The 17788-nt window shown below is 38.4% G+C and overlaps 2 protein-coding genes across 5 annotated transcripts; both read left to right on the top strand.

The window, feature by feature from the left end:
• The first annotated feature begins 924 nt into the window (after window positions 1-924).
• On the top strand, window positions 925-6620 carry cdipt (CDP-diacylglycerol--inositol 3-phosphatidyltransferase (phosphatidylinositol synthase)). 3 transcript variants are annotated; one of them, XM_067477734.1, is made up of 7 exons: window positions 925-1104; window positions 1521-1655; window positions 1860-2013; window positions 2365-2446; window positions 2534-2615; window positions 3548-3711; window positions 5375-6620. In XM_067477734.1, exons 1-6 carry the CDS (start codon window positions 1062-1064, stop codon window positions 3688-3690), a joined length of 639 nt encoding a protein of 212 aa, XP_067333835.1. In that variant the 5' UTR covers window positions 925-1061; the 3' UTR covers window positions 3691-3711; window positions 5375-6620. The 3 variants fall into 3 exon arrangements, with proteins under 3 accessions (XP_067333835.1, XP_067333834.1, XP_067333836.1); XM_067477735.1 differs by adding an exon at window positions 1350-1424 and having other exon boundaries at window positions 937-1104; window positions 3548-6620; XM_067477733.1 differs by having other exon boundaries at window positions 3548-6620.
• A 1543-nt stretch (window positions 6621-8163) lies between these two features.
• LOC137100096 (myc-associated zinc finger protein) lies at window positions 8164-17276 on the top strand. 2 transcript variants are annotated; one of them, XM_067477728.1, is made up of 7 exons: window positions 8164-9346; window positions 10429-10579; window positions 13071-13462; window positions 13900-14156; window positions 14419-14482; window positions 16136-16307; window positions 16951-17276. In XM_067477728.1, exons 1-7 carry the CDS (start codon window positions 9314-9316, stop codon window positions 17274-17276), a joined length of 1395 nt encoding a protein of 464 aa, XP_067333829.1. In that variant the 5' UTR covers window positions 8164-9313. The 2 variants fall into 2 exon arrangements, with proteins under 2 accessions (XP_067333829.1, XP_067333830.1); XM_067477729.1 differs by lacking the exon at window positions 8164-9346 and adding an exon at window positions 10790-10925 and having other exon boundaries at window positions 10441-10579.
• Window positions 17277-17788: the final 512 nt, after the last annotated feature.

Below are 17788 nucleotides of genomic sequence, written 5' to 3'. Positions count from 1 at the left end.
CAGCTCGTAGAGTATGTACAGAACACAACACATGTGCAAGGATGTTTTCACCATGTAAAGAAGAAAAAATAAAGTAATAAAGGATGTTTCTTTTATAAATCTGCAAGACTGTACAGCAAAAACGGCTTCATTTCGATCAGGCAGCCGAATGTGTTAGCACCAACCAACTGCTGCACATCTCCTGAGGCTCCAAAAACACTGAGTTGACTATATATTTGTGAGAATACTATTTTTTACAAAAATAAATATGAATAGAAAATGGCTCATGGTAAAACGGATTTCTTTCTATTTCATGGATTCTTTGAAACTATTGAAGGGAAGTGTTACACCACACATAAGGTCATGACCAGGTCCTTGTCAAGCTGGACAGAAACACAAGAATGGAAATGGGATATTCAAAAAAATTCAAATTAAAATCACACATTCTTTTGTAAAATTCATTGTAAATGTGCAACAAACACACATTGTAATAGCAAGATATGACACACGGCATTTAAATGCATATTGACACAGTGCCAGATAAACCTCCTCGGGGAACATGAGGCAAAGATTTCTTGTTGGGCCCCTTGTGATCCCTACAAAATATATCATTTTTGTTATTTCATCAAACACCAGAAACAACCGAAGTTCCTGAGCTGAAATGTTTAGTTGATTATTGAATTTGATGTTGACAGAAAATTGTCTCATACAAGCTTCTGAGATGTGAATATTTGCTATTGTTCTGTGAGAGTCAGCTTAACATTTGTGTGTTTATGACTGAAAATTGCTGTCAGATGCATTGATAATGACACGTTGGTTGCACAAACTCTAATTTTGCAAATCATTCTGCACAATAATTGTAATTAATGTAATTCTGTACTACTGGTAGTTGTCGACACGTGCTTTTATTTTGAAATTAAGAGTGCCGGATGTCGTGCTCTTATTTCCTTCGCTTCAAAAAAGAGGAAGTAATCGTGCAACAAAACTCAAGTGTCTATTTTACAGTTTCCCCTCCAAAGACGAGTTTATCCAAACGTTAGAAGAGGTCACGGTTCTACTAGAATCCACCCCAGACTCCAGAGATGGCGCAGGAAAACATTTTCCTCTTCGTTCCTAATCTGATCGGTGAGTTTTTCCGTCTCTGCCTACATGTAAGGTTAACATTAACGTTAGCTAGCTTAGCGATAGCAAGACGCAGTGGATGCTCTGTCAGACCAAACCCTATTCACAAATGTCACAAACATTAGTAAATAAAGAAAACTACCTCTTTATCTACCTATTTATCTATCTCTGTCAATTGATGCTGATGAAAATTCTTAAAATGAAATGATCTAAAAGGAAAATCCTTCTTTTTGTTTAATTTCTCACAGCTCACGCATCAACAACTATGATTAGATGTTTAAAAGTAGACTGATGTGGTTTCTTATGGCCCCACCATCAAAAAGGTGTGGAACCACTGGTATAACCAACTGGAAAGAGACCTCACATAATCCTTATCTGAGAGTGAATTTCTCCAGCTAATCTGTCCTTTGTACCTGCAGGTTATGCCCGTGTGGTGCTGGCCCTCCTGTCTTTTTACCTGATGCCCTGCTGTCCGTGGCCTGCGGTGTTCTGCTACCTGCTCAGTGCTTTGCTCGATGCTTTCGATGGTCATGCTGCACGGGCACTTAATCAGTGTGTGTATCTGAAAGGCTTTGATTCCTACTGAACATGAGGGGATGTGTTTATCTTACTCCAATAGTTGTGTGCCTCCCCTTTTGTGTACTTAAATCTTTATTTGCACCCAGCTGAGACAGACTGTTTTTTTTGGGAACGTGCTGATTACTTCATGCTGACCACTATTTAGCCACTTAGATGACATGTTTTTACATTTCATTCAGCCACGAAGTTTGGCGCCATGTTGGACATGCTGACGGACCGCTGTGCCACCATGTGCCTGCTGGTGAACCTGTCTCTCCTCTACCCCTCTTACACCTTCCTGTTTCAGCTGAGCATGTGCCTGGACATCGCCAGCCACTGGCTGCATCTGCACAGGTACACCAGTCTTCCCCTTCACCTGGATGAAAGCCTGTTATCCCCATTGATTTTAACCTCAGACTGAATATTCCTGCAGTTCTTCATGTGAGTGTGAACTGGTCATCTGCTCTGTAGTGTGGATGAAACACCACAGTGGTGGATATTTTTTATGTGGATGAACTACATTAGAGGGTTTGCAGACCTGTTTCCTCTGTTTGAAACCGAACCTGACATTTCTGTATGCAGCTATCCTTGTTGTGTGTACTACTCATCACCTGCTCAATGTGTGCAAACAAAAAAGCTACATTATAGCCTACAGCAAGGCTACACATTAAACTCATTTATCTGTTTAAACCACTGTTTTTTCAGCTCTACAATAAAGGGATCAGCCAGTCACAAGAGCATTGACCTGTCTGGCAATCCCATCCTCCGAATCTACTACACATCTAAGGTCAGGAGCTCTGTCTGTCTCTCACACAGAAAGTCTTTGTGACTCACGTTGATGTAATAATATTAAAACACCTTTTGTGCTCTGCAGCCAGTGCTGTTTGTGATGTGTGCTGGGAACGAGCTGTTCTTCTGCCTGCTCTATGTTCTTCATTATATCCAGGAACCTGATGGTAAGATTTTTTTTTCCCCCTGATCTGTTCTAATTACCCCCACACAGCCTCACTAACAACCCCAGACTGCAGCACTAAAGACATTGTAATGCCTCGGTTTCCAGTAGACTCCCTCTTTAGTGCATCGTCTTTTTTTTTCTTTTTTGTTGAAGCCTACAATTAAAAAAACAACAACAGCAGTTTGTCTTTTTTTGTTGTTATTGCTAGGCAACCACCAAATCACTGTCATTAGCCTAACTACTATTTAAACATCTGTTTAAGAATTCCTTAAAATTCATCATTTATCTAAACATCTGCATTAACAACTAGAGATTTGGAGGATACTTGCTCCGGTTCTCAGGGTGAGAGGCTCTTCTCAAACGAGATGGACGTAAAAATGGAGGTCTGTGTGGGTACATGGGTACAATCTGAGATTCTTTAGTTTCCCCCATTTAAAAAGCCACAAAAGCCAAAAGTGAAATGCTTTACTCTGAAAAAATACTTACTAAACATGCTGTGTCTAAATAGGGCTTTGGGGTGGGGGTGTATCAGAGAAATTCCGCACCTGTTAGAAATTGACAGTCCAACAAATATTAACTTCATGCTGTGTGACAAATGATATGGCCTAAAAAAAACTGAATCTCAATTTAAAAAATGTTTCCCTAATGTTTAGGACAATTCTGTGTACATGATCTCCAGCCAAAAGATTATTCAAACATAATTTACCTTAGTAAAACTATACACTGTTCCACAGCAACTGGCACAATATGTGAAATATCGATAAAAGAAAATAATCACTAGCCAGGCTGTTGTCGTTTTAACGAAAGCATAGTTTTCGGTATTATTTTGTGGCTGACATTATTGTGCAGTTTTCTTAAATGTTGCCATAACATACTGCTTACACAAACTGACTACTGTTGGTTGAGCTGCTGTGTGTCTGCTCTCTGTTGCAGCCTGGCTCTACTGGCTGCAGGGTCTCTGTGGGACAATCTGCCTGCTGAAATCTGGCATCAGCGTCCTGCACCTCATCACCGCCTCGCAGAACATGGCCGCCCTTGATGTTGCAGAGCGAGAGAAAAGCATGAAGAGGCAGTGATTGCTCAGGAGGAGTCAGTGAGTGAGTCGGCTCGACTTGAGCAACAAATTCACCATGGTTTTATTTAGTGTTATTTGTTTGTTGACTTGAAGTCACTTGAGTTTTGTTGGGATACAGATAAAGAAAAGATTAATTTTATGACCAAATATGGCAACCTTGCATCCACATTCAGTCAGATGGGAGTCTGACTGGTCTGGATTATTTTCTTTCTGCAGGATAGGATAACCTTAGCTGGAGATCATTTACCTGGGCTCTGAGTTATTTCACAAACATACAGTTGCACTACTGCATAATATGGTGACTTTAATTGAGATATAATAGAAATATGTCAACCAGTAGACAATTTATAGTAAAACAAACTATTACACTATAAATTAATATCATTACTTAATTTATATCATCATAGATTTTATCCATATCACCTACTGCTAGATTTACATCTCCAGCTCCATTTTGTTTAGTTCTGAATCCCAAATTGGTCCAAATGGTACAATTGGATGCAAAAGATTGCAACCCCTTATTTTGAAATGGCAAAAAGAGTAAAACAAAAGAAATTTTCAACCTAATATTAAAATGCCTTATGTATAATTTAATATAAGGACATGCAAACTCTAACCCTAATATGATAATAATAATAACAATAATAATGCACCTTTTGGTTATTACAAATGTTCTTTCACCATTAGAAGTAACAAATATGGTCAAGGAGTATAGAAAAAGGAAGTTACAGTAATATAATGAAAATCATATCAATGCAAATGTTTGTATCCCCCTTGATAAATTAATCAAAAATGACCTTTGATTTCTGATGATGAAACAATTGTACTAGCTCAGTGAACAATAATTAATATGTTAATTAAAATAATATTTGTTTTACTCTTCTTACCACTTCAAATAAGGGGATGTTACTTTTGTACCCATCTGTAGTAATTCTGTACACAGCTGTGTTCCACCAAGGTTCAAAACTGGAACAGAAAAATCCAAGATATAGAATAGCAAAAATTTTAGTGCACTCAATCGATTTTTAGGTCTTCAGTTTTTTTAATATTCATACATGAATCAGTCTGCAACACGTTTCACATAATAGCTTCTTCAGGTTCCTCAATGAGTATTGCTCACAGACTGCGTCATGTAGTTTTATGATGATTATGATTATTTTTTTTATTATTTAAATTCTAACATCTGAAAGTTTGTTGAGTGAGTGGGAATTATTGTATTATTATTATTATTATTATTATTATTATTATTATTAAGTAGATATATCCAATTATGAGACATGAACCATTCATTTCATATTTGTCCGTATTGATGCATCTTGGACTTTGGGCTTTGGAAATGCAAAAAGAGAGTTCCAGACACAAGTTTGATAATGAAAATAAACATCCAGTTTAAAATATTACATGTTGCACATAAGCACAAATGTATAATATTATTTCAGCAAAGTGATTGTTTAAGGGATACAATAGACAAGAGATACAAACTGCCAGTGGCTTTGCGTGTCACTTAACTTCATGATTTCTAAAAATGCCTTGGAAGATACTTAGTTAGTTTGTTTGTTTGTTAGTTTGTTTGTTTTGGGCTTTTTTTTTGGTAGCATATCCATTTTTCATCTTTTAAATGCAATAACTGATAAAAATCTACACTTAAACTAATTCACACTGTATGTTTTTAAAATATATTGCAGAGCTCATCAAAGCGTCCTCTGTGAAAAGCCTTGTTTCACAGAAAGGGAACAAACATCTTGTTAATGTGGCCCAATTTCCACATCACGTCATTCTTATTTTTACTGACTTTTACTCTGAAGGGAAATAATAATTTTTAGCCTGGTGTTAATCATGTAGTCTGAGACCTCGAAAAGCAATCAAACAGTCAATCAGATTATTCCAGATACCTTTACCTATAATGGTTCTCTTTGTCTTATGATATTAAAATGAATATCTTTATGTTGTGGACAGATAGTTGGGCAAAATAAGACACAAGAAAGCATTGATGTGGGCCCTGCAACATGATAAAGGACATTTATTATTTGCAAGGTTTTGGGACCAAACCACTAATTGGGGAAAAAAACAGCTACAGATTAACCATTGATGAAAAAAATGATTTGCAGATCAAACATTTGTGAACCTAAATATAAGTCATTAATAAACCTCTGGATTTTGGTCCGGATGCTGTGCAACTCTTTTCCCATTCAGAAGTCATTTTAAAGAAGCATCGATTTGTAAAGTAATTTATTTACCATTATTGACCAATTTCCTTTTTTTATTTTCCTACTTTTGAAATTGCGTCCACGAATCCTACACCATAGATCAAAAACTAGAGTTTTCACTCAGTGATGCACATGTCAGATAGAAATCTCTCCTTCTTTTAAAACAAAAGGTTGCATTACACAGCACTTGGCAGGGAGTGCACATCCCTTTTGTGACCTCCGAGCCACTATTTTTTGCCATTTTCCTTGTTTTCTGGTTTTGAATTGATGCCGTAGAAGAATGTTGATCAGTTATTATTTATATTATGTATCATGTTATTTGCATGGGGTAGATGTTTACGTTTTCAGTCTACTGGTATGCCAGGCATAAGTTATACTGTACCTCACGTGACGAGCACCAAGTATTTTTTATTTAGTTTTTTGTGGGTTTGAATTTTTTTTTTAAGTCACTGAACAAATTTGTGTGTGCTGCTGATTGATAACTGTAATGACATCAATGCAGAATGTGTGTTAAAAGTGTTGAAATATGTCTCATTTTTGATGGAATTTAAGTACTAGAGTGTTTTATAAAACAAAAACAAATATATATTAGCAAAACCAAGTCTACTGTTATATTTAAAGAAGGTTAATTGTAGTAATTAACATTTATGGTTATTTTGTTTAGAGTTCAGGTGGTTTAAATTTACTGTGGAAACAGGTGCAAAATAAAGATGTTGAAAATAAAGTTTTTGTTTCTCTATTTTTGGGATTTCTTCACTACTTTATGAACTTTTAAAACTGCATTTCCAAAGCCACAGACTTGAACAGTTTGTTTTAAATGTTAGAGGCATTTCTTAGAAGTCTCCATGATTTTATGATCCACACTATTTTATTTATTGTGCAAAAGAAGTTGTTTAGGTTTCTTTAATGCAGGAAAGTAATCACTTTTAAACAGAAATGTTAATGGACAAAAGAAACATTTCACATGGTACATAAATACTGTATTGTAAAAATTTATTATATTGATTATTTGGGAGCCCCCTGGCTGCAGGATGCTACCACCACCATGCCTCACTGTAGGGTTGGTATTAACCAGATGATGTAACTGGTGTTTTCTTGAACTAATGCTTCAGTTCTGCACAAAAAACTAAATTTTGTCATCTGGCTACAGAATCTACTCCCTTACACTCATAGTCCTTTCAATGCTATTTTGAAAACTGCAAACAAGTAATAAACTGCCTTTTTCTCAGTCATTTCCAGTTAGGGTGGGTCTGATGGTCGGTGGTTGAGCATTGGGTTGGGTTTTGTTAAAAGTAAAGTTTTATATTATTTATGTTGACAATGGCATGCTAGCATCTTCTTGAACTAACCCTTTTAAATGTAAATTACCATTGCACACATTTAAATCAAGAGTAAATCAAATGTACATAATACTATAGGTCATTATGAAATGGCGAGTTCTAATAGGGTTGTATAAAGCTTTTTTTTTACATAGAGCATAGAGCCACAAAAGGAGTAGCTTCTTATTACATAACAGAAAAGTGGTGCAAGGGTGTAGAACATTTATTGAAAAGATCTATTAAAAAAAATAAAATGTTTTTTTTTTCATCAGAATTATTCCTTCACTGCTGAACTTGGCCCTTGAGTTTGGAGGCCTCCTGACATGCACAGGTTGATGGTTGGAACCGGATAAAAGTCTGCCTAGTCTCCGGATTTTGTTGCAAAGTTTGAGTGCCACCACATATCTCCTCCGGCTCACATCTCCATTATGTTGTATGTTCACGCGGACTTTTTTGTTGTTGTTGTTAATACTGTCGCGTCTTCGGTGAGTAGAGCGCAAGCGCATTTGAAGGTTTCACATATTGACCAATGAGAAGACACTATGTGCAGGTAGTGCTCATGGGAGTTGTAGTGTCATAGGGTCTCTGCGATTACTATATAAACATTTTTTAAATGAAATATTACACTACAACTCTCATGAGCACTACCCGAACACATATTGTATATTACAACCCCCCCAAAGTGGTTTGTGGCAGTGACTTTGCTTTACGCTCTGCTGAAATCTACTATGGTGGTTATTAATGTTAAGCCCTGTTTGTGCCCGTTCAGAAATCAACTCAATATCACCGTTCATCTATTCGTTTTGATAAATTTCATTTCCCACCTTTAGGTGAAAAGAAAAATGGTATTAAAGGTGTATATTTATCAATAATAAAATACTACCTTGTGTAATTAGCGAATGCCGAATTTTGAGAGCTTCTTAACAAACTGTGTAAAGGTCATTGCCCAGTCTAATTAGATACATTAACCTCTCCCGACAAATAAGCAAAAGCTAAACCTCAGATTTTTTCTATGGAGTTTGGTGTGGACGTCATGTGTCCACGGTTAATATCCAGCTGTTGCACTTGCGCGCATCGTTACCTTTAAGATTTCAGAGATAAACCCTTGTTTTAGCTAACCCCGACACCATTTTAGTTAAGAGTTCCATGTATCCAGCGAACACCGTCCGAGCGACTGATTTTTTTTCCCCCAAGTATCGCTGGATATTTTCCTTAACGCGAAGTGGGGGCAACAAACGGCGGTCGAATTGATTCCATAAATGTTGGATATCATTATTTGTCGGCCTACAGAGAAGTGGCGGCGGGGGCGAGAGGGACGGGACGAGAGGAAAGGAGAGGAGGAGACGCGGTCCGCTAGGAGAGGAGGGTGCATATACACAAAATACTTTCCCTTTAAAGCAGAGAGGGACAGAGGGGGTGAAGAAGAGATAAAAAAAGAAAAGGAAGAAAGACAGAAAGGGAGGGTGGGAGAGAGATGGAGAGAGTTTGAAAAAAAGAGAAAGATGTCATCCTGTCGATTGAGACACCGAGGCGGAGCCATGGACCGCGGCCGACCAGGAGCTCTCTAGTTAGGTGACGAGCTGTACGCAACGCCGAGGCTTGGGACCCGACGCTGCGGCCTTTTCGGAGCTACCGCAAAATAAATGACTCCCGAACAGCTGCTGACTATGATTAGCACGTTTCGATTACTGATTCATCCTTTGTATAAAAATTATACCTATTTTGCATGCAATACGCAAATTTTCTTTACAGTAGACATAAGCAAATTATATTAAAATGCACCATTAAAGCAAGCATCATACCAACCATTTTGCCGCATTTACAAAAGCATCTTGTCAGTGCCTGTATATTGCCATTAGATATTAATTCATAACTCATAGCAGTCTAATCACTAATAAGTCGTAGCTTCTTTACGCTAAATATCGTCCGGTGTCATTATATATATGTCCATTAATTAACCCGGGCAGGTGGAGAGGAGCTGCCGTACAGGCCTCAGATTTTGTTTTCAGAGCAGCAGTTGGAGCATTTCTTCCTCGACTCTGTTGCCCTCCTCCCTCCCTGTTTTAGTCCCCGTCTGGTTCGCTTTTAGTCCGTAAGGATGGATACCTCCTGGAGTAATTTCCTCTTTCAGGTAAGTGTTAATTGATGCTAGGGCTGCTTTGTTGTTGTTGTTGTTTTTTTTTTTTGGTGGTGGTGGGGGGCGCAGGGGTTTGACATTTTTAGCATGGGGTTAAAGAGGGAGGGGGAGTATAGAGTGTGGTGGAGGTCACTGAGGGGTCAGGATGAAGCTGGCGTTTGGTTTGGTCTTCCCAGCTGGCAGGTTGCAGCTTATATGATACACACCCAGAATTGATTTGTAAGTTCAGGACCTCTATTTAATTAGGTCACCTGTGAAGATGCACCTGCAAGATACAAAATAATCCAAAAGTGCGACGACCAGAGCTTTTAAATAGAGCGCTCATCGTTATTCAATGTTGATACCTTGGCTTATCAAGCATCTAAATCTAGTTTTAATTCTTGTTGCATAAATATTGTTAGTGATTTACTTTAGCTGACCTTTAACCTAAACATAACTTTACTTTAGCTGGCCTTTAACCTAAACGTAACTATTTTATTGTGTAATTGTGTGAGCCAGATCAATACATTTGTCCAGTATTTAGGCTTTAAAAAGCAAATATGTTGGAAATATGACACTAAGTATATGGTTTATGATTTGAACACATTTCCTTTAGTTATCGCAGTCTTGGAAATGGCAATAAGAAGAATCTGTAACAAGAATTAGAGATGCACTAGCTTTTTCTTCCATTACTGATTCTGACAACTCAGATCAGGTTCTGTCCCAACACAAATTATCAGTCCAGAATTACTGTTTAGTTCAACATCAGTGTTTCCAGCAGATGCAGGCAGCTGTTTCCAGAAAGGAAGTTATGGTTACCTCACTGTACACAACCTGGTCAGTGGCAGAGAGCAGACAGAGACATAAGATGGGCTCATATTGTATTGGAGGTACAGTTATCAGGTTCACACGTAAACAAAAATGAATAATCATGTCACTCTGGATGGAAATAGGCAGCAGTTTGCTAATATGTTAACTATCTCAGTGCCCCCCAAATATACAAAATCTAGTTGGAATTTGAAAACATTGAAAAAGTCCAGAATGTAGAGGAACTGTGTCGGGGCTCTTATATTTATGTTCTTGATAAACTGTTTTAGACCCCATCGACTCAGAGCCAGCCTGAGACGCCTCTTCAGTCTGAGCTGCTGCCTGATTTGACAGGCACCTCTCAGAGTCCTCCAGCTGAGCACATAGTGACACCCCCATCCACCGTCGACACTGCTGCCCTAAATGAGGAGCCACTACCTGGTGAGAGAGGCGTTCAGTTTGCAATTAATTAGAATCTGGATTATAGGTGTGAAAATTTCATCTCAACACTTTGAGTACTGAGTGACTTGCATCTTTTGTAATACCAAACAGTTATCAGAAGGCTGATACCAGATGTTATTTTAAGTTGACACTTTTTTTATTCATTTATTTTGCAGTAGTTATTACTGATTAATATTAAGTTCTTGGCAGTTTTGCATTTAATTGAGTAGGGCAGATGCAGACAGGATGCATAGGAAGAGAGAGGAAGGGAACGCATGCAACAAATGTTCCCACCACGAACCGAACAGGATCGTTGGACCTATCCATTGCTCATCTAATCTACTAGGTCAGATGATTTTTAAACATAAAATATTTAGATAGGATCTGCATTTAAGCATCAGTTTTAAAGATGATTAAGATAATAAATATAATAAAATATAATATATCTCAATAGTGTTTAATTATTGTAAATAAAATTAATAAGTCATCTATAAATAATGTATATGCATGTACAACCCCAGTTATTTCCACTGATTTGCAAATCTTATCAACCCATATTTTATTCACAATAGAACATAAACAACATATCAGATGTTGAAAACTTTTACCATTTAATGGAAAATACTAGTTCATATTAAATTTGATAGCAGCAACACATCTCAAAATTTGGAAAAGGGTGATGTTTATCATTGTGCAGCATCCCCTCTTCTTTTAAAAACTGTCTGTAAACATCTGGGAAGAGAGGAGACCAGTTGCTGGAGTATCAGGAGAGGAATGTTGTCTCATTCTTGTCTGATGTAGGATTCCAGCTGCTCAACAGTTCTGGGCCTTTGTTGCCAGATTTTTCATTTTATGATGTGCCGAATGTTTTCTATTGGTCAAAGGTCTGGACTGCAGACAGGCCAGTTCAGCACCTGGACTCTTCTCCTGCAAAGCCATGTTGTTGTGATAGATGCAGTATGTGGTTTAGCATTGTCTTGCTAAAATAAGCAAGGCCTTCCCTGAAAGAGACATGGACTAATGCGCCCCCATAACATCAGAGATGCAGGTTTTAGAACTGTCTGGTGATAAGATGAATTGTCCCTCTCCTCTTTAGTCTGCAGGACACAGTGCCCATGGTTTCCAAAAGAATTTCAAATTTTGATTAATCTGACCACAGAACAGTTTTCCATTTTGCCTCAGACCATTTTAAATGAGCTTTGGCCGAGAGAACATGGCGGCATTTCTGGATTGTGTTCACATATGGCTTCTTCTTTGCATGACACAGCTTTAACTTACATTTGTGGATTGCACATTAAATTGTGTTCACAGACAGTGATTTCTGGAAGTGTTCCTGAGCCCATGTAGTGATGTCCAGTAGAGAATCATGCCTGTTTTTAATGCGGTGCTGCCTCAGGGCCCAAAGATCAAATTCATCCACTTTTGACCTTCGGACTTGTCCCTTGCACACAGAGATTCCTCCTGTTCTCTGAATGTTTTGATGATATTATATACTGTAGATGTTGGGATCTTCAAAGTCTTTGCAATTCTAAAATTCCAAAAAAACATTTTTCTGAAATTGATCCACAATTTTTTGTGAAGTTTGCCACAGATTGGTGAACCTTTGCCACTCTTTACATTTGAGAGGCTCTGCCTCTCTGAAATGTTCCTTTTATACCCAGTCATGTTACTGACCTGTTGTCAGTAACTCTGATTAGCTGTTAGTAAGTTTTTGATTTCCAAAAACAAATGGAGCAATTACTTTTCCAGCCTTTTGTTGCCCCGGTTCCAACTTTTTTGAGTCCCGTCAAATTCAAAATTAGCTAAAATTTTTCATGAAATGGTAAAATATCTCAGTTACAACATATGATAGGATGTTTATGTTCTATTGTAAACAACATATGAGTTAATGAGATTTGCAAATTATTGCATTCTGTTTTTATTTACATTTTACACTTCCTCCTAACTGTTTTGGAATTTGGGTTTTATGCAGCATATTTATACAGTAAAAAACATCTGTGTCACTGCATATCTAATTAGTGCTTCAACAACATAGCAATACAAGCGAGTGTTAGAATTGATTTAATTTTGGTTAAAGTCAACTTTATTTCATTTAGTATCTATCACAGCAAAAAATATCTTAAGTAACATTACATAGTATGGTGTCATGGAAATGAGTCGTAAAACCAGAAATCGGTTATCATTTATGCACTTCCACTTCCCTCATCCTAAAGTTTATGGGTTTTTTGAATAGCTTTTTTTAGTTAAATGCTGGAAATAAGTTGGGTGGTTAACAGGGTTGAGAGATTTTTATATTTTATTCTAAGACATAAAATGTTTCATTAAATGCCCGGGAGCATTTTGTTGGCGGAACCAGGGAGATGCTAACTTCTGGACATTAACTAGACACTAACTTGTGTGAAAATGCTGTAATCATTAATTGGTTGGTTGGTTGAAAGTTAAAAGTAAAAATCCTAGTTAAAGTTTTTCCTCTCTGCTGTCTGTGTGCCAGTCAAACCACTCACCAAACCAAGTCGGCCAGCCCACATCTGTGCCACCTGCAACAAAGAGTTCAAGAACAGCTACAACCTGCGGCGGCACCAGTCAGTGCACACGGGCATAAAGATGAAAGACCGAGCCACTCGGGAGAAGGAGGACGCAGGCAAAGGGGGACGAGTGGACAAGCCGACTATCCCTCTGTCCCTACTTCACCTCACCCTGCCCACACAGCCTCCTTCTCTCCCTCCCCCGGTGCCTGCTCCGGAGACCCTCCCCCAGCCTGGTCAGCACGCCAACCAGGAAAGCCAGCAGGTCTCTGTGTCCATTGCCCCGGCAACTGTAACCATGGCTGCACAGCCTCAACCCATCCAAGCAGCTGTTGTTGTTGTTGGGTCCATGGAGCAGGTGGGTTTGCTGAGAAGAGTGTGATTGAGTTTAATATGTATGGAGGCAGTTTAATGTGGTGGGCGGACGCTGATTATAGAACAGGTTTTTTTCTTGCAGTTTGCTATAGTAATAGAAACCTGTTTTTTCCAATAATATAATCTACATGCCAGTGTACCTCCAGGTGTTAAACTTTCCTCTAGTGATAAGGTTTCTCAGAAAGGATTTAGAAGATATTACATTTAATTTACGAACCTCAAGAAAAGAAGTATGGGGTTGCCACTGTCAGGAGAAGTCCCACGCCACTGATCTATAAGTGGGATTGTGATGAGTGTTGATGGGCTGCTTCAATTGGCACCAGAAGACCTGCACCTGGTCTTATTAACTGTATAACCAGGTGCAGTTGGTTGATTGGATAAAGATTCCCAATATGGTCTATCTCTGCTTTTGCTCGACAGAATCCAAATCCCATTCCCAATCCCAATACCAACCAGGTGAGAAAGAATCACGCCTGTGAGGCCTGTGGAAAGGCCTTCAGAGATGTTTATCACCTCAACCGCCACCGACTGTCCCACTCAGATGAGAAGCCCTACTCCTGTCCTATCTGCCAGCAGCGCTTCAAGAGGAAAGACAGAATGAGTTATCATGTGCGCTCGCACCAAGGTGGCGTAGAGAAACCTTACATCTGTCCTCATTGCGCAAAGGCTTTCTCCAGGTATAAGTAGAGATAAAAAAGGACATTTAGCAGGCACAAAAATGTTGACCAAGTTCTACTCTGTGGGTTCACTTTTCACGATAGATCACTTTTTCATCTAACCTGCCAACCGTTGTAACTCGTCAACCATAAGACATCTGTGTTGTTTTTGCATTTCTGCTAACAGTAGGGAATACAAATCCTAACTTATTAGTTGCAGTGTATACATAAGATATTTTGCTATATTTAGTGACTCATTGTTTTTTGTGTTTTTTATTTTCAGGCCGGATCACCTCAACAGTCATGTTCGACAGGTTCACTCTACAGAGAGACCGTTCAAGTGCACGGTAATGTCACCTATCTGTTTACTGGAATTCAACGAATATGGGTGAATCATACAAATAATAAACATAATAAAGATGGACCAGGACCTTGTTGTTTATTTGTGGCTTAACAGATCCAGGAACCAATGAGCAATGTTGCGATATTCTAATCCTGGATCAGGTTTTCCAGTTATGTTAGTTCTTTAAACCCACTTGAGAATTAGATTTGATAAGCTGTTTTTGAGGGCCTGAGAGCATATTTTTCATCAAATGTGTAGCCATTCAATCAAGCTAAGAATTTAAAGATGCTGCAAAATTGCAGAAGGCTGAAGCAAGTGTCTGAAAAATTTAAATATGAATCCTTGCTGGTACCACAAAAATATATCTAATGATATGATGGTGAATCGTTTCTATAATTTACAAAAAAAGTATCACCAACCTGGGAAAAGGGAGAAGTAAAGTAAGTTACAATAATATTCTACACACTGGCGCCTGTGTTTTACTCTTAGTCCTATACTAGCATTAATGGTGGAGACTTTATTGTGGGTAAATTAATTTTGAATACAGCATTCCTTAATTTGTGAATTGTCTTATCTTCCTACTCACTAAAGCAAACACGCAAAGGGTTTGCATGCATAAACAAAAACCTATGATGATGAATTAAGAGCCTTTTATAGTCAATGTCATCAGACTGCAGCAGGTGACAGAGGAACATGCTAAGTTACTGACTCGTGTTGTTGCACTGTGTAACACTTTATAAACACTCCTTACCATCGTTCCAATTTCGATTGATTGTTCATATAAGATCAAAGCATTCCTAATTGGCTACACTTTCAAATCATAATGGCCCAACACAATATAATCTGAGAGGTTATCTTGTTTACACTCTCTAAACCTGATAACAAACCTGCACCTGAGAAGATTTGATTGTGGATCAGTTGCGGTTTCACCAAATTTAAGATTTTGGACAGTTTTGATATCGTCTTATCGTCAACAAGATTACCTTGCAAATTTGTTGATCCACATATAAAGAACACAGCCTTAATCTTGGTTACAAAATGTAAACATAAAGAAAGGCATGTGACTCTTATCCTGACTGTGGTATACAGTAAATACATAAAGTTACATATGATTGAACTTTACTACTATTTTGTTCCCTGAGTTTGTTTGCATTCCCTATGATCTTTAGAGGAAGGATGACCTGTGTTATGCAGTAGACACTGCTGTTTGTGGCCACAGTTTGAATAGGTTCCACTGGGTTCCCAAAATATTAAACTGTATTTGTTCACATCCTTCTATGGATCCACAGATCCATAGAAGGATGTGAACAAATATTCCAAAAAAAGCAAAGAAAAATGTTTCTCACTATCATCCTTTGGTGGCTGTGTTAATTTGTTGCTTTAATAAAAACATATCTTTGGGTCACACAGTATCTGCATAATTCTGCAAGATTTTAAAACCTTTGAGAAAACAATTTATTAACCTGTTAAATTTCAGTACTTTGAATAAGTTATGTTTTTAATATTTTCATATTGTATATTTTTATTATTTCAACATATTATCCCAGTTGTATTTTAATTCTGACGTTATATTTGATAAAATACATGTCTTTCTATGTGTTTTTCTTTGCTACCCTTACAGCATCTGTAACCATGCTTGTCCTTTTGCTTTCCATAGACATGCACGTCAGCATTTGCCACACGGGATCGTCTCCGTGCTCATCTGATCCGTCATGAGGAGAAGGTGCCGTGCCACATCTGTGGGAAGCTTCTGTCTGCTGCTTACATCACTGACCACATGAGGGTCCACAACCAGTCCCAGCACCATGCCTGCCACCTCTGCAACCGGAGTAAGATGGAGGAATAAACCAAAATTAACTATTTAAATATGTATTTGTGGAGGAAATTTTATTTTAAAAATTTTAATTTTTCAATCTGTCATAGCCTGTGTCTTCTGTTTTTTCTATGGTTGTAGGCTTTCTGTTTTTTTGTGGTTACAGGATCGTTGCACCTAGAACCACTGTTTTGATCTTGCTTGTCTTTTTACCTAAAACCAAAGCTATGTATTGCTTAGACAGAAAGCTTAAAAGTATTGTTGTCTGTTCTACTTTTACAATGTTATAATTTCTCAGTTTTTAAAAGGGAATCATTTTACTATGTGTTTATTAGTGAGGTCATAGTGGGTGGTGGAGTTGTACTGGAGTGCATTATATTAAGAGATGTTCCAAAGTTTTGGCCCCCTAATTTTAATAGGCTGGCTTACTTTACCTTAACGTATAATAATAAATAATAATGTTTCAGTCCTATCAAAAACTGCATTTTTATACCCCATATAAAATCAGTGGATAACTCATAATGTATAAGTACTACTGTCACAATGTGTTGAACTGTTTAAAAATGCTCTGTAGTAAGTATGTAGTAATGTTTCTGTAATAAAACAGGCAAAACATGACTAAAAAAACATTATAATTAAGAACTATCTGTGTTTTTCAGGCTTCACCACTCTCACCTATCTGCGTGTCCACGCTCAGAAGCACCACGGCCAGGAGTGGAAGGAGAGTGGTGGGGCACGGGGGGGGTTTGGTGGTACAGGGGCTGGTGGGGTGCTCCTCTGCCAGCTGTGTGGGGTGCAGTGCAAGACAGCCACGCAGCTTCAGGGTCACATGGGCACCCACGCCAACCAGGGTGACCCCAGCCCTGACCCAACGAGCACAGGACCCGTGGGCACCACCAGTGTGGCTATTACTGTGTCCAGTGCTAGCACAGTGGGATTGCTGGTAACCGACTGCTCCAGTATCGCTCCTCAGCCCCACAGCTAGCATGCTGGGGGGGCAAAGGGGGCGTTGGGGGTGGGACGGGTGGGGATGGAGGTGGGGGATTTCGATGACCAGGGGCAAAGATGAACAAGGACACATGGAGGAGACGACTCAAATGACAGCAGCCAAACCAGGTGTGACAGTTTATCTATACAAACCTGGTCCTCTATGATACTTGATTTCTCACATATCTGTGAAGTTCAAATTTATACAAGAGAATCATAATATGAAAAGTCAAATTTAACATCAATCAGTTTGCTCAGCACGATGTAAACATTTAACCCCGTGATTATACTTTTGTTAGTGGTACAATCCTCTGAAAAATTAAATTTTACTCCTGTGACACTAAGTAATATAAGCAGTAAGTGTGTGTGTGTTTTTCAGCTACACAGTAAATAAGAAATAAATCCTTCTATCAGTTTAGTTTGACATTAACTGTTGTTGTTGTTTCCACTTCCCAGCTTATTTCTTAACAGACTGCCACAAGTGACCACAGACCGGGACAACCTGCCGTG

The sequence above is a fragment of the Channa argus genome, chromosome 15 (assembly GCF_033026475.1).
Source record: "Channa argus isolate prfri chromosome 15, Channa argus male v1.0, whole genome shotgun sequence".
NCBI classification, from domain to species: Eukaryota; Metazoa; Chordata; class Actinopteri; order Anabantiformes; family Channidae; genus Channa; species Channa argus.
Note: the sequence above shows the minus strand (reverse complement) of the source record. Positions and strands in the feature narration are given on the sequence as shown.